General features: G+C 36.2%; 1 protein-coding gene across 1 annotated transcript in view; it reads right to left on the bottom strand.

Annotated features, from left to right (window-relative positions):
* vps8 (VPS8 subunit of CORVET complex) overlaps window positions 1–21,057 on the bottom strand; it is a 142,663-nt gene extending 121,606 nt beyond the window's left edge. The window contains exons 1-15 of the mRNA XM_067404337.1: window positions 20,890–21,057; window positions 20,491–20,559; window positions 19,235–19,363; window positions 19,009–19,107; window positions 17,640–17,672; window positions 17,499–17,553; window positions 13,087–13,211; window positions 12,875–12,961; window positions 12,723–12,790; window positions 11,775–11,928; window positions 9,575–9,634; window positions 8,290–8,397; window positions 3,560–3,640; window positions 3,302–3,472; window positions 1,137–1,211 (exon numbers count right to left, since the gene is read on the bottom strand). Coding sequence (XP_067260438.1) covers window positions 1,137–1,211; window positions 3,302–3,472; window positions 3,560–3,640; window positions 8,290–8,397; window positions 9,575–9,634; window positions 11,775–11,928; window positions 12,723–12,790; window positions 12,875–12,961; window positions 13,087–13,211; window positions 17,499–17,553; window positions 17,640–17,672; window positions 19,009–19,107; window positions 19,235–19,363; window positions 20,491–20,559; window positions 20,890–20,961 — 1,386 coding nt within the window. The 5' untranslated portion in view covers window positions 20,962–21,057. The remainder of the gene's footprint in view (window positions 1–1,136; window positions 1,212–3,301; window positions 3,473–3,559; window positions 3,641–8,289; window positions 8,398–9,574; window positions 9,635–11,774; window positions 11,929–12,722; window positions 12,791–12,874; window positions 12,962–13,086; window positions 13,212–17,498; window positions 17,554–17,639; window positions 17,673–19,008; window positions 19,108–19,234; window positions 19,364–20,490; window positions 20,560–20,889) is intronic.
* Window positions 21,058–23,411: the final 2,354 nt, after the last annotated feature.

The raw sequence follows: 23,411 nt of genomic DNA, 5'->3' as shown, positions 1-23,411 counted from the left end.
TGCATATTTTCATTTGTACTTAACATAAATAACTATAACTGTTGCTTCTATATCATAAAACAAAAGGATATCAACATTAAAATCTGAGATCTTTCAGAAGATGTATAATTTGGAAACTTTAATAACACTTCTGAATAGCAGTCTACTGTAGTAAACTAAAGTATAAATAAACCGATATGAAGTCACCTCTCTTCAGTTCTTAAGCGATGAAGGTAACAGACCTCTAACAAATCAAGGAGAAGACAAGCCAGAGTATTATATATTTAAATAGTAACCAGTTAATAATAAAACTACATTGACCATTTTTAATGAAACCAAAGATCCAAACGTACTCCACAATTTCTGATAAAACCCCTTTCTGTTACTCCAGCCCCCACAGGCTCTTATGAGGGAAAGAAAAGTCATGTTCTGACTGCTGTGACAGATTCTGCATCCTTATTTTTTGCAATTTTGTCAAATTAGATACAGATTCAGAGCTAAGTGCATGGATTTGTTTAATAATGTAGCTGCCCACAGCACATGGTACTCTCATTTTAAAAAAATAAAATAAAAAAACAAACAGTCTAAGTGGTTTCTATTTGGAAAGGAGGACACATAACACAGCTGAAAGAGTTCTGCTCAGAAAGATATCAAACGACAAGAGTTTAATTTACAATCCCTTGTTGATGCAATTAAAATGACATAACCAAATATTTCAGAAATATTGATTGACCACATAACAAATTGTATTGCTGGAGACAATGGACTCTGCTTTGGAATTAAGCCTCAGTATCCACCACAACATCCGGTGCAAAGCAGTGTATCGAAATTGTTAGAAATTTCACCACAAAATTAAACTTTGAGGAAATATAAAGCAATATTGATACATTCCACCTTTACAGTAAAGGCATTTAGAGTCTGGAACATATTACTAAAACTCTGTTTTAAAATAAAAGTAATTTTTTTGTTTTTCTGTAGTATTATATGTAGTTGTGATTGTTAGTTATTAGCAATATGAAAGAAAGTTTGCTGCTACCACAGTTTCCTATGGGAAAATACTATACCAGAATTGTGTAGCAGAAATGTATAGGCAGTAGGCCATGAGGAGAGTCCAATTCTTATGTGCTAGTGTTCAGTGTTATTATGAGTGGCTTTACCTTTGTTCCCAGATACATAATCTGCCCTGCATGGCTGCAAACAGACTGGTAACATGTCTTCTCTCCAACTAATGCCTAAAGATGTACAGAGGAATAGTGATTTAATCTCTTCACCTCTACGTACAAACAACAAAAACTCATTTGTCTATATATGCCCAACACAGTAAATGTAGAGAAACTATAGAAAGAAGCTTCACATCTCATTAATTGACAAATGGGTTCTTCATATGTTTTTGAAGCTAATGACCTTTATACTGACCCGTGAATCTTAAATCTCTGCTCTCACAACCTGGTCTCAGCCTCAAGTATATTGTGTATTAGATGTAAATTGTATACTGGCTGCGCTCAAATTAACCTTCATGCCTATATGAATAGTTCTAGGTCAGAATAAAGCAGTAGGATTCTGGAAGTAAAATATTCCATTTATTTCCTCCATAGAAAAACATGAAGGCCTAAAGAGAAATCTTCCTTGGATCCAACAATCAAGTTGTTACCATGGAAATGCAGCAAAAGAGTGCACTGACATGCCACTTCCATAAAGCAATGTGAATGACATCACTGATTTATAATTGAAATTTCGCAACAAACTTAGATTATATTGTATTTTTCACTTGACTATGACTGAGTATATTGTACAGTTTCCATTGTAAAAGTAAAGTAAGGGATTACTGTTATTTTTTCTGTAATTTACTTACATTTACTTCTGATGTAATTGAACTAAATACTGGGTACAGGCTGTAGAACAATTATATAGTGGATTTAAAGGATTAGTCCACTTTCAAATAAAATATTCCTGATAATTGACTTACTTACAGGAAAAAACGAAACTGGCGCCACGTTCGTTCCGTAAGTAGAATAGGGAAGGCGTAGTACATACAGCGTAAGCTTTCTGAAGAATACGGAAAGCGGAAGCATGTACAAGGCGATCATTTGAGTTTATAAAGCATATACAGTTGTATTTTTTTTTTTTTCGAAAATGACCAATCGTTTCGCTAGATAAGACCCTTATTCCTCATCTGCTATCCTTTGAAGCTGCACTGAAACTGTAATTTTGACCTTCAACCGTTTGGAGGCCATTGAAGTCCACTATAAAGAGAATAATCCTGCAATGTTTTCATCAAAAACCTTAATTTCTTTTCGACTGACGAAAGAAAGAGATGAACATGTTGGATGACATGGGGGTGAGTAAATTATCAGGAAAATTTTATTTGAAAGTGGACTAATCCTTTAACATCAAAATTCTAAAGTCTAATGTTAAAATGCATTTTTTTTATGTATCCTTTTCACTTTAAATACTTTAGTTTCAGTTAATAAGAATAATTTATCTAGTTTTATATTATGTATTTGAAAGAATTAAAAGAGCAGTTTCATGTCTATCCTTGTATCACATTAACTAGTCGAGGTTGATATGGGATTTAGAAAGTAACTAGTAATAAGTAATTAAATACTTTTTGGAGAGTATTTGAACAGAAATCTAATTACACTATTGAAGATGTAATTAGTAACTAGTAATTAATTACTTTTTTAAAGTAACTTACCCAACACTGATAACGTGTAACTACATCACCTTAAATTAATGTTACACATTTTTCTTTGTCATTGATTTTATATGAGTTTGTCTTTTTTATTAGTTTTTTTTTAGCTTTAATTTGTTTTTAGTACTTCAACTTAAACATTTTATTCCAGTTAGTCAAGGCAACATTTCTAATTTTGTTTGTTTGTTTGTTTGTTTGTTTATGTTAAAGTTTTACCGGTAACACTTTAAAATAAGGTCTCATTCAACATTAGTTAATGTATTAAATTAACTAACATGAACTAACAATGAGCAATACATATGCTAGTGTTTATTAATCTTTGTTAATGTTAGTTAATAAAAATACAGTCATTCATTGTCTTGTTCATGCTAGTTCACAGTGCATTAACTACTGTTAAATACAAATTTTGATTTTAAAAATGTATTAGTAAATGCTGAAATTAACATTAACTAAGATCAATACGTTTTTGATTGAGTGACATCATTCACATACTTTGTTGATTCTTTCTTTAAGTACAGTTTAAGTAAGACCATTTTTCTCACATTTTTAAATACTTTTATGCTGTTGCACATTATAAGCTAGAACATGCACCAGACCAAAACTCTGGCATGTCATCATCCTGGTCCTTACCAACGCTTGGCTGACATTTCCACCAGTGGCGAGGGATTTAAAATGGCTGCTGTTGTAAACCAGCTGCAACTCGGCCATGTCCACTGTTTCCAGCTCCTCCTGACTGGGTCTATCCACCACTCGCAGCTTCTCTGTGCTGTCCATTAACACAAGCGTTCGAGAGTTTATCCACTGCCAAGAGACAAAAGAGAACATGAAACCTGACACTGCCATAAAAGTAATCAAACTCAAATGATTGTTAGTGAGGGTCTGACTCACGCTCAGACTGATGAGGTCACAGTTGAGTTGGAGCTGTCTCTGTTTGATGACATGGATGGTGCCAGACTCATCTTTTTTAACCTAAGCACCAAAACAATAGATTGGGTTTATTATTGTATGACCGTTATTAAAGGTGAAGCATGCCACTCCTCTCGTCTGCCACTGTTCGGACCAAGGGGTCAAGGTTTGGTTGGTTAGCATTGTCCAGTTAGTCCATGCTGTATACTATTTGGTTCTAAAAATCACCTTTCACCATTGATGCTCAAGTAGGCATATATTGTTTATTGTTTTTTACTTTTGTATTTAGTCATTAATTCATTGTATTTTACAATTTTATTTATTTTATTTTATTTTATTAAATGGCTTTTGTTAGATAGTGCTGACACTCTGAGCTCAGCTCAGACAAAAGATTTTGCAAGTAACATATGTATTACTGATTTTAATATAGTTATTAATTAAGCAGATGCCAAGATTTTCTGTGGCTCCAGCATGATAAAGCCACATTGCATTAGCATTAGGGCTGCATAATTTGCAATTTTTCTGATAAAAATTGTGCTTGTTTTCAGGACTGCACAATTTGGCCAAAATTGTCTGAGCACACCCTATTTCAGACACAACTGATCATAAGCTGCTCACATGTACAAAAACATAGTGCCGTCCTCCAATCTCAAACACCCAGCACATATATTTATTAAATGAAGTCAGAGCCTTTGGAATTGATAATCTCACCAAGCCATAATGTGATTTTAATTTTATTTCGATTAATCGAGCACCAATAATTTAAGGCTCAGATAATTTGGTCCTAAAAATCCTTGTGTGCCAATGAGCAAATATTTCTCCATATAAAATACACTGAGGAGCCAAAACATTATGACCATAATATCTCCTTACAAAGCCACTTAAGGTCTGGTAGATTAGATGGTAAGCAAACATACAGTTCTCATAAAAGTGTTGGATGCAGCAGAAATGGGCAGGAATACAGATATGATCGACTTTGACAAGGGCCAAGTTGTTATAGCAAGGTGACTGGGTCAGAGTATCTTTGGAATGGGAAGTCTTGTCAGTTGCTCCTGATCAGCAGTGGTGAGAATTTGTGGTCCGAGTAGGGACAAACCACAAACCGGCGACAGGGTGCTGGGCGCCCAAGACCCATCTATGCACGAGAGCAACGAAGGTTATCCCGTCTAGTCCTGAGCCAACAGAAGGTCCACTGTGGCACAAGTCACACAAAATTTTAATGATGGTTATGTGAGGAATGCGTCACCACACACATTGCATCACACTCTGATTAGTCTGTGGCTACGCAACCCCATAGGCAGCAGAGTGCCTATGATGACCCGTCCACCGCTGAAAGGTCACCTAGTCTGATGAGTCACATCTTCTTTTACATCACGTGGACGGCCGTGGACGTGTCCACAGTTTACCTGGGGAACTAAGTAAGCACCAGGATGCACTGTGGGACAACGACAAGCCTGTGGAGGGTGTGTGTGATACTCTGGGCAATGTTCTGCTGTGAAACCTTGGGTCCGGCCATTCATGTGGACGTCAATTTGACATGTGCCACCTTCCTAAACATTGTTGCAGACCAGGTAAACCCTGTCATGACAATGGTGTTCCCTGGTGGAAGTGACCTCTTTCAGCAGGATAATGCACCCTGCCACACTGCACACATTTAGTGTGTTTACATGCACCCTCACAATGCAATTAATCTTTACCTTATGTAAATACAATACTTCGGTACTAAAGACAATGATAAAACAGTTGGCATGACTGCAGTGGTTCAACCATAATTTTATGAAGCGACGAGAATACTTTTGTTGCTCAAAAACAAAACAAAAATTAAAGCTGCAAGCAGCATTTACCGGGGTTCAAGCATTTAAGACCTTTAAGCAGATATGCATAAAAAGATACTTTAAAGTTTAAAAGATATTTAAGTTTTATTTAGCAAGCATGTAAACACTTAAATCATAGAAGGAATTGACCATTTTCAGCCAAAACAGGCAATTTACCATTGAAAATATGCGTATTTTAAAGCTTTTACAGTTATAGCGCCACCTATGGGTCGATCTCCATAAAAATTGGCATGCTTCTTTAGAGGCATATGCTCACTTAATTTTGTGAAGTTCTGAGTTTTAATTTAGGAATTATAAGCTTTTGAGTACGTTTTGCCATGCTCATTTTATAAATGACCTTGTTATAGCAACAGAAATGGTAAAGTTCAACTTTTTTGATAATTATTGATCTAGAGTGTCCATAGAATTGTACTACACTGATTTCGTTCCGATTGGACAAAAAACCTAGGACTAGTTCGCAAAAGTACGTTTTTCACATATTTGTGAATAATTAATGAACGATTTGATTGACAGCATTAGTTCTAGAGGCAAAGTTGTTCAGCATGAGGAGATCTATCAAATGATATGCATATTGTGTGGTTTTGTGACACCACGTTATTACTGAGGAGTAAAACTCGTTAGCGCCAGCTTGTGGCCGATTTCTTTCAAATTTGTTACAGACCTTTAGGACCATGTGTCGAACATGCCCATTAAGTTTCGTTCCGATAGGCCTCTGTTAACCTTGTCTAATAGGTGCTCAAACTTCATTGGCCGATGGCGGCCATGTTTTTTGAGATACGCCAATGTCCTCATAGACCCTCATTCCCCCTTGGACCAAGACACTGCATGCCAAATTTCAAGTCAATCGGACTAACGGTTGCTCAGTTACCGTTTTTAAGTATTTTTCAAGTTATTGCGCCACCTAGTGTCCAATCGACGCATTTTTTTTTATCGTGACCAAAGATTGAGCCCCTACACATATGTACCAAGTTTGGTGCAAATATATCATTTCGTTCTCGAGTTATAGCCATTTTAGTAAAAGTGGCTCCTCCCATTACATAGATTTTTACGCCCCCTAGCGACCGTGAATCAAAATTTCAAATTTCTCTCGATAATTATTGATATTCAGACTCCAGAAACATTTCTACACTGGTTTGGTTCCGATCGGACAAAAATCCAAGGACTAGTTCACAAAAGTATGTTTTGGACAAAATTCAAAATGGCCGAGAATTTTTCCTGGCGGAAATGCAATCGGGTATATATACGTTTTGTCCGGCTTGACCCAAGGATAACAGTGATATAAGACACTTGATTATAGGACAAATTGTTTAGGAGTTATTGGCGATTTTCTTCTTTTGATCACTGTAGCGCCACCTATTGGCCGATTTGGGTCATACTTTGTCAACCTCTCCTCGATTTTTGTACTATCATCTGAAAAAAGTTTCAAGTCTCTAGCACTTACGGTTTGGGCTGCACGATCAGTTTTACGGCACTGGAAAAATAATAAAAATCTGGACAATTACAATAGGGTTTCAGCACTACGTGCTTGTACTCCTAATAACAACTTTATTCAACAATATCTTCTCTTCGGTGTCATTCTCCTACGTTGTTTACATCCAGCGATTCCAGGTTCTATGTCAGAACGGCGACTCATTATTAGCCGTCTCCTGCGTCAGCATCACACACACACGTCGTGCTGCTCACGTGTTTTCTCATCACTTCATAACATTAAGGTTGAACCACTGCAGTCATGTCGACTGTTTTAATGATGTCTTTAGTACCATTCTGGACCTTGAAAGTATTGATTATATTGCTGTCTATAGATGAGTCATATCCCTCTTGGATTTCCTCAAAAATATCTTAATTTGTGATCTGAAGATGAACGAAGGTCTTGATGAACGAACGACATGAGGGTGAGTAATTAATGACAGAAATTTCATTTTTGGGTGAACTGACCCTTGAAGTTTTCTGTTCTCCAAATCGTTAAACTGTTAAAACAACTCGCTGCGCAGTCTCTGCTCCGTATTTTCATCCAGATGGTGAGAATGCATAGGCAAACCCAGCATTGTGATGTTCATCATGGTGGCGAATAATATACAGTACGTCCATAAAATTTTTTGAATGCGAGTAGATTAAAACAATAGCCGGGAACATGCATACCGTATGCCTATCTGAGTGTGGTATAACCATACTTATTAGCGAATAATTAGAATAAAGAATATCTTACTGCAAATAAGTCCTTATTCTGATTATTAGATGCACATGTAAACATAGTCAGTGCTCAGAAATGGTATAGTAACATGATGAAGAGTTCAAGGTGTTTCCCTGGCCTCCAAATTCCCCAGATCTCAATTCAGTTGAGCATCTGTGGGATGTGCTGGACCAACAAATTTGATCCACAGTGGCTCCACTTCCCAATCTACACGACTTGAAGAATTTGCTGCTAACGTCTTGTTGCCAGATACCACAAGACACCTTCAGAGGACCATTCCTTGAGTCGGCAGGTCAGCGCTGTTTTGGCAGGATCAATAGCATATTAGGCAGGTGATCATAATCTTTTGGCTCATCATTGTGTAGTTTTCTCCTTAAAATACAAATGTCCTTGTTTTGGACAAGCAGGTACAGTTTTCTCTCCCCAAACTCACACCATTAAGGCCCGGGTATACTTAATTTTCAAAGTATACTTCTTTGGCATGGAAAGATGCGTTCGGCATTCTAGTGGATTTTGGTTTTAAGCCCTCAAGCGGTGCACGGTCACAGACAGCTGAAGTATACTTTGGGCTTTAGTATGTCCGACCACTTGAGATGTTCAAACAGAATATAAATGACACAGTTCACCTTTAAGTCAAGATTTAATTTAGGCCTATCACTTTTAAAATAGTGTTTGCTCAAACAGACCAGCAGAAAGTGGATGGTGTCTCCTCTACAGAAGGCCAGAACAGGGTTGATTGCTTTCTGTACTGCCACAAACTGCCACGCCAACAAGGGAACGCTCGCAGGATCCGTCTGCATTCAAAAACATGTAAAAATGTATGAGACAGAACTACAATGATTAAAGTCTAGAGACCAAAGACACAGTCATCCTGCCACTTCCTTGTTAGCACTATGTTCGTACTGCCAGACTTGCTGGTGCATTTTAGACTTTGCACATAATTGGCATATTTTCCTACCAGCTGAAATAATCAGCACTCATCACTACACTGACTTTTCCTATGAGAAAAGGACACAAAGAAAATGTTTGCAGGTACCTCAGAACTCCATCATTACCCAAATAATTCATGTCATGGCAAAATTGAATGATTTTGCATGCTAATAGGCAGCTGGTCCATGTGCTCTGTAGTAAATGAATCCAATTTAGCTAAATTTAATTGAAAAGAACAACCTTCACACAGGCATAAAGAAACGAGTCAATAGACCAGATGAATCCAGTTAAACAGTCACTTAAGGAACACTTTGGAATTTAAACCTAACTTCCAATAAAAAGTTTCAGTTATTCTACACAAAAAAGGTGATTATCTAAAATTATGTGGCATAAATCATGCACTGACATGTCTGAATTTAGTCAGCATATTCGATTTGCAGATAATTTTCTCTAAAGCTATGACCTTGACAGTTCCGACCAACTTTACTTCCGTATTGTAAAGTATTTCTGAGTGAAATGGATTATCTGACAAAAAAAAAGTGCAAATGTGTGCATCGGTGAATCATTCACAGTAATATCAGTGACATAAGAAAATAAACATGATTTGTGATTAAATTATTTGCATTATTATTTCATGCTAACTTTAAATCAAAAACTCACTCTCATGTCGCTCCAAATTCAACAAATGCAACAAAACTGCTCTTTTTCATACAACTAAAAAGCATGATGATCACTAGCTGTCAAGTACAATTGCAATTTTGAAGTTTTGAAGTCTAATGAGTTTGGAATGACATCAGTCAGTAAATGATGACAGAATTTTCATTTTTGGGTGAACTATCCCTTTAAAATATGCATGACAATGAGAGGAGTCGAAGAGATGCAGTCGATCAAATGTACGTGCTGTGAAAACAAATACTAACATAAATTTTAAATACAGAGGTTATAAGTTTATCTTTTAGATGCTCTGTCGATAGCTGCTGGAAAAACTGTCAGACACACACGCATGAACAATGAAAGTGAGAATGAAATTGTGTACTGCACCTTGCCGTAGGGAAAAGTCATCCACACTTTGAGTGAAGGCTTCAGTCCAATCAGCAGAATCTGTCAAAATAAGAGTTCAGAGGCTGAATAAAACTGCAGTCAGACAGAGAGCATCTGATTGTTTTTGGATGTTAGTGGCTGACTGGTGCCTCAAAAAAAGAAGTAATTCAATACTGATATCACTTTTATGCAAAATAAAACTTATTTTAAAGCAAAACAGCCCACAACTCACAGATATTATAGATTTTAACCAATTAAAAGAAAAAAAATATATAAGCCCTTTGGTGCCCAATTTAATGCAGTGACATATAAAATGAACTTCACACCACAATTATTAAAATATTGACAATGCATTGCAAAGATATCAAAGTTATCATTTCTCAGAGTTTTTTGACTGAATGAAATGTTTTGTTGACAGCATTTGTTGTAGACTATTTTAAAGTATGAGCTTAAAGACCCACATTTTACATAAAGTGACAACCCAACACAGCATAAAAATGGTTTATCCTAAAAAGGTAAGCAAAAACCAAAGACTGAAATGTATCAATATTGAATTGCATCAACACACTAACTCAGAGTAGCAGAGATGTTATTTGACAGCTGAACACATGAAACAAACACTGGGCCAAAAAATACAAATTATTTCAGTTTCAAGAGATTTCATTTGGCACAAACCATGTTTATTCTCGCTGTAAATGAACCAGGGCTCCAGACTGTAACTAAATTGTCCAATTTTGCAAATTTTCCTGCCAGTGCAACCACATTTTGGATTGCATTGGTGTAATTACAAAACTGTATTTGATTATGTCCAGCCATTTTATGGGAAACACCTGAAGCCAAAAAGAAAAATCCAAGAATGGGAGGAAATAATGCTACCAATTGAACCAGCTGAATTATCTGAATGAGCCAATGGAAAGTGCAGCATGACCAACTGTACAGCATGATGCAGACCAGTTATTTTTTTTTCAACATGAACAGCACTGCACAATTTAATAATAATTAAAAATTTCTTGGAATCAGCAGTTGAAATTGTTTCAGAAAATTCTGATATTAGAATAGAACTACATATTGTTTAGGTAGAAAAACACTATGGTAATATCCTAAAAAGTAAAATGACTGTAAAAACTAGAATTTAAACAACTTTACAGTTCAAACAAAACATGATTTTGACCAAAAAAAAAAGATTTATATAATGCTAAACCTCACATTTCAGTTTAATAAAATTATGTATGTATGTTATATATAATTGGACTAAACAAAAACGGCAGACGGGTTGAAGGAAACTGCAAATGCACTTTCTGATAGTAGGTGGTGCTTATGGGAAAGCAGAAATACAGAGGCTACTGCAGTTAACACTTTTCACAAAGCAGTGGTGCAGTTATAAACACTATTTTATTAGGCATCATACAGAGGTAAGATGAAAAGAAAATGCCAATTGAAAATTTTTTGGAGATCAGTACATGAATATCAGTACATCTGCCTGCCAATTCAAAATCAAAGCCTTTTTTGCCAAGTAAAGCTGATAGAATATTCTCACATGCAGTATTTGAGCTACAGTGCATAAATAAAGCAAACACACACATCTAATAACCAAAAACATCCGTCTGACGAATCTCTACATTAGCCAACAATTAAAAATAGCGCGTGTGAAATATAAGATTCTCTTATTTGGTGGACTATACAGAGGTTTGGGATCATTAATAACACTCACATTTGTTACTAAAGGCATCATTTTAAAGTAAACGTAAATTTAAAACTTAAAAAAAAAAAAAAAAAAATATTGGCTTTGCAAAAGTGCCTCTTCAGTTTTCTATGATACTGCATTGCAGTGCTGGGTTAAAGTGAAGAAATTAAAACAATCAGAACTATATTATGTTTCTATAACAACATTCTAGTGTTGCAATATATATATTTTGTGTGTGTGTGTGTGTGTGTGTGTGTGTGTGTGTGTGTGTGTGTGTGTGTGTGTGTGTGTGTGTGTGTGTGTGTGTGTGTGTGTGTGTGTGTGTGTGTGTGTGTGTGTGTGTGTGTGTGTGTGTGTGTGTGTGTGTAAAAACCGTAGATAATAAATACAACTGAAAAAAAGCCTTTGCAATAATGACACATCCACACAATAATTGAGATAACACAATAATAGTTAAGCCTAGACTTTTAGGGAGTGAGTAGACAGCAGTGGACTGTACTGCATGTATGAGTGTACCTTAGTGAGTGATGCCATGGCCAGCAAGGAGTACTGGGTAATGGGATGATCTTTCAGTTCAGGTCCAGCATGTAGAGGCTCAACACAGCAAACCTCACCTTTAGAACCACTGAATAAACACCTGGATTCACACGTCCTCATTCCCATTACCCTCCTAGAGTGAGAGAGAGAGCGAGAGAACGTGAGCACATTCATAATTCTGAAGCACTGTAATAGAGTCCCAGCATTACAGCAGTGAATGATAAGATACCTTGATAAGATACCAAAACCTCTTACAATAAGGCATGAAAGACTAGAGCGATAACAGTATTCATCAATTAATAAGGATTCAGATAATTCGATTTTTGTTGGCATCTCTTGGACTTTGAATGATTAAGTCGAGGGGTGTGACAGAGCTCTATTCTCAGCCACTGGCAGAATAGAGAAAAATAAAAATGAATAAGTAAAATCATGTCAGATCTTTTTATTCTTTTAAATGTAATATTGGAACAACAAACTTCAGGTAACAAACAAAAAAACTTTTAGGGCAAAAAAAGAAAAACCTAAAATTAAAACCCTTTTTAAAAATGGACTTGGTATTCTGCTTAGAATCCTGAATAAAATTCAGATGTTTCTGAAAGACTTTCTTAGTATTTTCTGGTCGTATTTTATGGAGGAAGCATGGCCTGTAAAGAGCTTACAAATATGTGTTGAAACCGAGGGTTGATGTGCCATGGAACTCCATGAATTCAAGAGATGAAAATGTTGTTTTAGGTTTTATTTTTAGTTTACAGTATCAGCCTATGGGTTATTGTCAGATAGTGGATGAAGCTCTACTGCCCCCTGCCCACCTGTTATCTGTACTACAATGTTACAATATCATTTATCAAATCAGATTCAGCTTATTACATGTAATAAACGGAATCAATGTATTTAATCATATCTTGAGTTTAATAAAGCACATCTCACCTGAATGACAGCTCAAACACTGATCCACCACTGTCATTACATACAGCTAGCGCCGGGTGGTCAGTGAACTGCATAAGAGAAAGAAAAGTGCTTTATTCAATGTCAATGAACAATAAAGTGTGTAAATTACAGACAAAAGTGCTGTGCAGAACCTTCACATGTAGTATAGCAGTGCCAGGTGGATGGGCATCTGTGATAGTGCGGAGCAGCTTCCCATTGGCCAGATCCCACATGGTGATCTGCATTAGGAATAAATGGACACTTCCCATAAATACGTACATAAACATTTTACCTGATCTGATCATTATGATTATTATTTGCGATTGAGATTGTTTCGTCAGTTTAAAGGTTTGTTGCCACTCACCTGTCCTTTGGCAAAACCACACAGTAGTCGTGTGCAGTCATGATTAACACTAAGAGCTGACACCGCCCCGTACTCCGCTCCTGTCGCTGTGGTGCCCAGGCAGAGACGCAGAGCCTGGTTCTGATCTGAAATCAAAATATACTGTACCAATTAGGAAAACGCATTTATTTACGCATTGTTTTTGTAATAATACATGCAAACGCAGCCGCAAGCAAAACACAAACAAACAAAAAGCGTGCAAACAGCCATGGCAATCTTCTCAGCCCATAATAGTGTACCACAAAAATAGATGCTTTAGCTGGTTTAGCATGCCCTTATGTCATTTCACACTAGACATGTAAGCAGCACGTATTTTTTGGCACCCATGTTAACAGGTTAGAGCATTCACACAAGAAGCAGTGCTGTGATCACTTCAAATTTTTGCTGTGCTGTTCATGTTGAAGAAAAGTGCCAATGCACCGTTCCTGGCCAAGTAGTAATTTCACCATAAAAGCATATATATATAATATATAATATATAATATATATATATATATTGATCAGCCACAACATTAAGACCACTGACAGATGAAGTGAATAACATTGACTATATTGTTACAATGGCACCTGTCAAGGTTTGGGATATATTAGGCAGTCCGTTCTTGAATATCATGTGTTGGACGGAGATGGAAGTGAAAAAATCAGAGTGACTGACTTTGAAGGACCAAATAGAGATGGCTAGATGATTGGGTCAGAGCATCTCCAAAATGGCTAGTCTTGTGGGGTGTTTGTGGTATGCAGTGGTCAGTACCTACCAAAAGTGGTGTAAGGAAGGACAACTGGTGAACCAGTGTTAAAGTCATGGTGTCCAAGGCTCATTGATGCATGTGGGGAACGAAGGCAAGCCCATCTGGTGCAATCACAGATGAGCTACTGTACCTCAGATTGCTGAAAAACTTAATGATGCCCATGACAGAAAGGTGTCAGAACACACAGTGCTTAACAGTTTGCTGCAAATGAAGCTGTGTAGACGCAAACCAGTCAGAGTGCCCATGGTGACACCTATCCACCATGAAAGTGCCTATAATGGGCACATGAGCATCAGAACTGGACCATGGATCAATGGGAGAAGGTTGCCTGGTCTGATAAATCACGTTTTCTTTTAGATCAGGTCGATGGTCAGGTGCATGTGTGTGGTTTACCTGAGGAAGAGATGGCAGCAGGATGCACTATGGGAAGAAGGCAAGCTGGTGGAGGCAGTGTTATGCTGTGGCAATGTTCTGCTGGGAAACCTTAGGTCCTGGCATTCATGTGGATGTTACTTTGACACATACCACCTACCTAAAGATTGATGTAGACCATGTTTTCATTGATGGCAGTGGCCTCTTTCAGCAGGATAATGCACCCTGCCATACTGAAAAAATTGGTATGAAAAATAAAAATTGGAATAGTTTGAGGAACATAACAAATTCCCTCCAAATTCACAAGATTTCAATCTGACTGAGCAATCCGATCCACGGAGGCCCCACCTTGCAGGACTTAATGGATCTGCTGCTAATGTGCCAGATACCACAAGACACTTTCAGAAGTCTTGTGGAGTCCATGTCTCGATATATCAGAGCTGTTTTGGCAGCCAGAGGGGGATCTATGTGATATTAGGCAGGTGGTTTTAATGTTGTAGCTGATCAGTATATGTCTACAGCAGTGGTTCTCGACCAAGGGTCCTGGGTCCACTAGGGGGCCTCAGCAAACTTCCCAGGAGGCCTTAATATAACGTAAAGTGATTTAAAATAAAACAAAAATAAGCTTTAAAGTAACATATTTGTCTTTGAAAAAGCAGGGTTTGCACACCCTTGGAAAGCCTGGACATATAAGGTAGCCTAATTTTAAGTGTGATTTCTACACCTGGCCACATAATGTAAAAAAAAAAAAAAAGGGTCTCATTCTCTAATAATCGCATGGATTATTTTGTATTTGTATGCACAGGAGAACTTCAGAATCTTTACCTAATTCAAAACACATACAGGAACTTGTTCTTAATCTTGTTCTAATGTTAGTGAATTTGGAGTATTCTAAATGAGCAGCTGTGTGCTCAAGGTTAGTCATTTGCATAAAACGTCCAAACCATCTCCATATAAAGGCATTGCACACGACCTTTCATCAGTCTCTTCAAACATATGCTGCTCTCTACAGACACGCTCTCGCCAGATCCTCGAGCAGTGCCATTCTCAAAACCAGTTCAATAAACACCTTTCATACAGACCCAGATTATAGACCACTGATTAGCAAGCAGTACATTCACGTATATCTGCGTTATTCAAAGAAACCTTGCAGCTGAAGCTATAACGCAGCTTTTCTTACTTTTTCAATAATGAAATATATTTAAGATTAAATTAAATTGCACTATTAAGGTTTTATATAATTGTATATATACATATATTATATAATTATATAATTTAATATATTTATAGTCGTTATAACTTTTGAACACGATTTTAAGGCAGCACAAGTATGTGCTTTTTGCGTATGTGTGGTTTCAGTTGTTCCTATTCTTTATTTTTTGTAAATTTAGAATAAATTTTATTACAAAAGCTTTTGGTGAATCATCATTTGTTCATGAAAACATTTGTACGCAGATTTCATGCACAAATTTGTGCGTACACATGCTTGAGACCCATTATTTTATGATGTAGAAAATGGGAAAAATAAAATAAAATACTAAAAGGCTACTATCATCTAAAACATTATATCATACACATTTTGTATGATATGTGTATTTAAAGGTTTAAAACATTGTACTATATAATACATGACTGAGTGCAGAATGAAACAAGGCACCATAGCATGTCAAATGGCCTCTGTGCATCTTTTCTACTACTTAGCCTGATGTTTCGGTCTATTTAAAAGTGTACGATATGATCTTGTCAGTCAACTAATAAATAGCTCAGCAGTTACGTGCAGTGTAGGCCTTACAAAGCTGTCTTGGCTTGTGATAGCAAGAATGGTACATCTCAATAGCGTCAGATTTCGGGTTCGGGTTAAACTATAGCAGTACCGTTTGAGTTTGGGTTGGTTTGGGTCAAACGATCTCGGATACGGGCCGGGTTCGGGTTCCAGTTTAAAGCCCGTGCAGACCTCTACTGTCAATGGAGGGTACAGAACTGGCTCAGATTTTATTAATCTCATCTTCATTTGTGTTCTGAAGATGAACGAAAGTCGTACAGGCTCGGAACAACGCAAGGGCGAGTAAATGATGAATTTTTTATGGTACAAACCATCTTAAATGTCAAAAGATCAAGGCCAAATTGATTTCTCATATCACGCCCCCTTTAAAACTTATGGAATCCTGAAATTGAATTATTTTAATTGCATTATTTTAGCTGATTATTTTAATCCACTCACAGAAACAATACCTTTAAAAAAAAAAAAAAAAAAAAAAAAACTGTCATTACAGCATATGCACCAGAGGAAGCCTATTAGCCTACATGGGGAGGGGGGCTAGGAATACTGTTGTGGACCACTGTTAGTAGTGTTCAATAATAATAATAATAATAATAATAACATTATTGTATTATCAGTAGAAAAAAAACCACAGGAGCATCTTTAATCTTAAGTTGAAGACTAATGTTACCATACTATATAAACTACACAGAATGCTATATGGTTTAACATCTCTATATCTATATCTATATCTATCTATTATATATATATATATATATATATATATATATATATATATATATATATATATATATATATATATATATATATGTGTGTGTGTGTGTGTGTGTGTGTGTGTGTGTGTGTGTGTGTGTGTGTGTGTGTGTGTGTGTGTGTGTGTGTGTGTGTGTGTGTGTGTGTGTGTGTGTGTGTGTGTGTGTGTGTGTGTGTGTGTGTATTGGAGTGTATGTGTGTGTGTATTGGAGGGGGGGGGGCATAATTGCATCACAGTGACAGGCTGACGATAATCAGACGACTTCACAATAATCTTCAGCTCAGCTGTGCATTAAAAATAGCTAGTATGAAAGTACAATAGACACATGCAGCTTTTGTGCCGCTTCAGCTCTGCTTAAGCATCCGATGTGAAACGGCCATTACTGCATAGCAATGCTAATCATGATGGAATGGAAAAAATTAAAAACTGTGATATTAAAAAAATTGGTACTGTATTAATACATTACCTTTTCCTGAACAATCCACCCAAGACAAGCCAAGGCAGTGAAATAATAGTTTAAAACACTCAAACACATACTATAAGAGTAGTACATTTAAAGAGTTCTAAAAATTCAATTTTATGTTAAGCACTGTGATAAAGCTCAATAGATTAATAGATGATTAAACATACAACATCTTTGCCAAAAATCTTAAATAAATTCCACTGTAGTGTCCATCATCTTTAACATAACAAGACAATAAACTGAGTGATGTTCTTACCAAATACTAAGGCCAGTCCATGTGACGTCCCAACAGCAATCACATTTGAAACAGTCTGCAAACACAAAAGCATTTCAGACATGAAGAAAAAAAAAAAAAAAGAAAAATTAATTTGAAAACACAAGAAAGTCAAATACTCACTATTGCCGTAGGCAAGCCAGCATCAACTTTATCCTAAAGAGAAAAGGAAAGAGTAAAAGAACAGAAATAAAGTTAAGAGAGCAAAACAATTTCACGGGCATAGAGGAAATCTCTCTTGGAAGAGCCTCTGATTTATACTGTAGCTTTGAATTATAAAACAGGATTGTGCACCATTCAAAACTGAATTGACAATGCTTGAATTTGAACTGAGGAATGAAAAGGAACTAAATAAAAAAAATATAAAATAAATCATAACTGCTGTAAAGTAGTTTTTAATAATGCATTAATTTTGTTATTATATGTACAACATAAACACAGTAATTACACACGGCATATTTAGTATAGTATAACATACACCGATGAGCCAAAACATCATGACCTACTGCGCCTAATATGCTGTTGGTCCTCTTCGTGCTGTCAAAACAGTTGGGACCTGCCGAGACATGGACCTCTGAAGGTGCCTTGTGGTATCTGGCAACAATATGTTAGCAGCAGATCTTCAAGTCCTGTAGGTTGTGAGGTGGAGCCACCATGGATCAAACTTGTTGGTCCAACACATCCCACAGATGCTCAATTGGATTGAGATCTGGGGAATTTGGAGGCCAGGGAAACACCCTGAACTCTTCATCATGTTCTTCTAACCAATGTGTGCAGTGTGGCAGGGTGCATTATCTTGTTGAAAGAGCCCACTTCCACCAGGGAACACCACTGTCATGACGGGGTGTACCTGGTCTGCAACAATGTTTAAGTAGATGGCACATGTCAAATTGACGTCCACACGAATGGCCGGACGCAGAGTTTCCCAGCAGAGCATTGTCTAGAGCATCACACTCCCTCCACTGCCTTGTGCATCATAGGCACTCTGATTGGTCTGTGTCTACGCAGCCCCACACGCAGCAAAGGGTGATGTTGTGACACATTCCTCACATAACCATCATTAAAATTTTGTGACTTGTGCCACAATAGACCTTCTGTTGGCTTGGCCCAGATGGGATAGCCTTCGCTGTGGCGCCCAGCACTCTGATGCCGGTTTGTGGTTTGTCCCTACTCGTACCACTGCTGGTAAATTCTCGCAACTGCTGACCGGGAGCAACACACGAGCATTGCCATTTCAGATACTATGACCCAGTCCCGTTGCCATATCAACTTGGCCCTTGTCAAAGTCACTCAGATCTTTTTTCCTACCCATTTCTCTTACATCCAAAACTTTGATTAGGAGAACTGATTGTTTGCTAACCATCTAATCTACCCAGACATTAATATGTGGGTTTGTTAGGAGATGATCAACGATATTCACTTCACCTGTGACTAGTCATAATGTTTTGGCTCATCAGTGTATAGCCAGTTGATAAAGTATTATTGCTCTTACCGCAGCAGATACTATCTGGGCTGAGATGCCTTTCAGCAAACTGCGTCTAAGAACAGATCCATGTACTGTAGCATTAGTTTCCATTGCCTTCCTCCTCCTGAGGGAGACATACACAGACTAATTACTAAATAGAAAAATACTATATTCAATCACAAACATGCATCACAACATCAATATAAAGCATTTGCTGTCAATGTGTAGCCAGGTAAAGAAAGTGTCCGTTCCTCTTTAAGTGTGTGCGGTCACCACTGTCAGAGCTGGCTAGAGAAGAGGTCTCACACGAGTGGGCATCAATGTTCTCTGTGTTCAAAAGACACGTGTCCTCTAGTATAAATGGCTCATCCTCATCTTCAGGCTGAAAACAAAAGCTTGGACAATTGAAATATTGAGTATATTAAAACAAACACACTATTACAAAACAAAGACTGTGAATCTTACCATTTAAAAAAAAACATCATATTTCATTATATTGCAAAGTACAAAATCCAAAAAACATGGTAGCACCAAATATTACTTTTTTGCTATTTTTTGGTTTGTGAAATACGTATATAATAAGAAAGAGGCATGCATACTTTACCAGTGAAGAGTTTGGACAAAAATAACATAATAATAATATAAATTTAGATTATCATGGCATGGCCTAAAGGCTTATTCTTGCAGTTAGTTTTGTAGATTATTATTTAAACGTTTCGGGTCAGGAAGAGTAAGCTTGAAGAGTAAAATTGACAGTATATACATTTACAATGTTACAAAATATTTCTATTTCAAATAAATGCAGTGTTTAAACTTTCTATTCATAATGTATCCTTTAAAAAAAGTATCACAGTTTCCACAGTAATATTAAACAGCACAAAGGACAATTTTCAACATTAATAGTAATAAGAAATGTTTCACGTCAAATAAGCATATTAGAATAATTTCTGTAGGATCATTTGACACTGAAAACTGGAGTAATGGCTGCTGAAAATATGCCATCAAAGGCATTGATTATATTTTAAAAGTTATTAATAGAAAACAGTTATTTTAAAAAAAATAAATAAATCAAATAAATGCAGCTGGGGTGAGCATTAGAGACCTCCTTCAAAGCTATAAAAAAAAAAAAATAAAAAATAAAAATCTTACCTACCCCAAACCTTCTAAAAGTAACTACATGACTTTACAAGTGGTTTGCAAACCATTTTAATTATCATTTAAATGGATATTAGTGGATATATATATATATATATATATATATATATATATATATATATATATTAGTTTTAATTTGTTTATAACATATTGATCACCCCATAACTCACATACTTCCATTTATGTTATTTCATAGTTTTAATGACTTTTACTACTATTCTGAATCTGAAGTGTATAAAATACTCCTGTTAAAGAGCGGGTAGGTGTGCCCTAAACTTTGACTGTTTATCTGCAAATGTAACAGACTGCTGTAAGATGATTATGAAGGTATAAACGATAACCTGACATACTGACCTCATTCAGGATGCTCTCCAGGGTCGGAGGCGTGTCCACTTGAGGGATGTCAAACTCTTTATCATCAATCTAAGAGGTAAATACATGCTTAATAATAATACATACATGAAGTATCAAAGTAACACAATGACTGCCATTTTAATGGAATAATTCAGGCTTCTTACCACACATACTGTACATAATAACAGCTTAACATTTAAAAAATAAAATAACATTAACATTTACAAAAACGTTTAACATAAATCACGAACTAACGTTAATTGACTAAGAAAAACAAAAACACATTAAACGCAGTCAGATATCAAACGGTGCATGAGTAAAGTGTCATTAAGGAAGCTTGTTAAAATAATAAACAAAATCAAACCCATAGAGACAAAAACTGAAGCAGCTCAGACTTACCGCCTCTATTTCCATTAAATTGAGCTGTGAACACGCAGAAACAAGACTGCGACTGTCTGGAGATTCAGCCATTATACAGTCATAGATCAGCTGTCCGGTGTAATATCATTTATATGAAATGTTTATCAGCTGTAGTCATAGTCAGAATGCTCTGCAACAGCAGTCTACATCCTCAATAGTGTCGGAAGAGGCGGGACTTAACGGCATACGTAACCATTCCACTTCCTGTTTTGAAATTATTCTAAGACTTACAATATAATGTTAATTTCAATTTAAATCGCACAATATCAGTGTCTATAAGTATTACAGTAATATTATTATATTATTTTGTATGCATTGTTTAGTTTAAATTTTGTTTTAGCCTACTTTTCTTTTCACTACTAGCCTGTTTTGTTCAGCTGCAGTTTCACTTCAGTTTTACATCTTTGGCCTTTTTATAGTAAAACAAAACAACTCGGACATTAAAAGTTGCATCTATGTTCGTACCCTATAAAATATAAATAATAATAACAATAATGGCAATTAATATAAATTATTAATTATTTCTTAAGATGTAATTAGCCTACAAATCATGACTCACTATAGCTAGACCACACTGACAGCTTTAATACAAATAGTTTTTATTATTACTTATTAACAAATAGCTTTTATTATTAAGTAGCCCATTTTAGCTTCTCCATTGAATATTATTTACAAGAAATTTGACAGGTCGTCTCATGCAGAGGTTTGCTGCCCCCATGCGTTTGTGATTAAGCATTTCGTAAATTATTTAAATTGTTTACTTTATGTAGACAGTGAGAACACATATTTTTTTTAAAAGCTTTGCCCAGTTTGGAAACGTGTGGAACTGTGAAATAGTTTGTATTGTCTTTTGTGACAATTAAACAATTTTCATAACCATAGTGTAAAGTTAGAATGCACATGTGAATCAGATCCCATTTACACATAACTCCATAATTCCATTATGGCCCACCAACTTTTCCTCACAACAGTGCATGGTAATGCTTTCACACTGCTTTTTCACACAGTGCACTCCCTTTAAATAATAGTTATTATTATTATTATTGATGAATCGATTGGGTCAGATTAGATTTACTGTCACATCAGTACATTTTTCACTCTTGAAAAACTACACTCTAAAAAATTGGGTTGGGTTGTTTTAACCCAGCGGTAGGGTTAAATGTTTGCCCAAACTGCTGGGTAGTTTTATTTAACTCAACTGTTGTTTAAAAATTACTGTATTGCTTAATTAAAATTAACCCAAATTATGTTGGAAATGAACATTTATTAATGTTCAATGAATAATTATTAAACATAACCGTTTATTAAATTGCTTATTAATAAATTTATCTTAATAAACTATTTAACTATTACATTTATATTAATAAAATATTAAAGCTTATTAATAAACATTCACCCTTTGTCTATTATTGTTGCCTCTAATTGCATCTGGTTTTTAATTTCCCAACTATTTTGGGTTCATTTTAAGCTAGCCATATAGCAATTTTTAAACAATAGTTGGTTTAAATAAAACTACCCAGCAGGTTGGGCAAACATTTAACCCAACCGCTGGGTTAAAACAACCCAATCGTTCAACCATTTTCAACCCAACTTGGGTTGTTTTTAACCCAGCATTTTTTAGAATGTACCTAACTGCACTCTAAAAAATGCTGGGTTTTTTCAACCTATGTTTGGGTCAAATACGGACAAAGTCAACCGTTGGTTTACATTTTTAAATTAAACTTTGAAACCGGTTGGGTTCATGCATATTTAACCCAAACATGGGTTGAAACAACCCAGGAATTTTTAGAGTATGAAACTGTAGGGTAATTATACCATAGTGTATAATGCATGAGCTAGATATGGTACACTAACCCATCCTTTGTTAATGAGAGACCTTTTCCTCTTTTCATCTGCTGGCAGAGACACACCAGAGACAGCAGGCAAATGTCAACCTCGTCATTTCATTGCTCTGAAAAAAAGGACACTGGTTCTGTGCGGTATAACGACAGACCTCACAATGTTACTGTTCCATTCAGTTTCTTTCTGATATGTGGAAGAGGTGTGAAAATATAATTCCAACAGAGCAGTTACTGTAGGCCTATATGATTATGATAAACAATCAACAGTGTTCATTTGTTGTCTTGAGCAATAGAATTAGTGAGATACCACCTTCTCTCCTTTAGAGATATTTCAGTCCTCAGGGTTCCAAGAGAAGTATTTGATTGTCAGTCACAGATGGATGATCGTACACAGCTCTGTTTGGCAGAAATAAGATCTGGAGAGGAACCAAAGACAGGGTGGTGTTTCTGGCTCTGGTTCACGGTCACCCTCATGCACATATTTATGCACATGCAGCATCTCCAAAATACTGTACAGACTGTAAAGACTGGTCTACGATCACTTTAAGACCAGATTTCTGTTTATGCAGTCGCATTATATATTGTATTGCAGTCTAGATCAGGGGTAGGCATCGGTCCTGGAGAGCCACTGTCCTGCAGAGTTGAGCTCCAACCCTAATC

The sequence above is a fragment of the Chanodichthys erythropterus genome, chromosome 12, assembly GCF_024489055.1.
Source record: "Chanodichthys erythropterus isolate Z2021 chromosome 12, ASM2448905v1, whole genome shotgun sequence".
NCBI classification, from domain to species: Eukaryota; Metazoa; Chordata; class Actinopteri; order Cypriniformes; family Xenocyprididae; genus Chanodichthys; species Chanodichthys erythropterus.
This window is presented reverse-complemented; position numbering and strand designations above follow the sequence as displayed.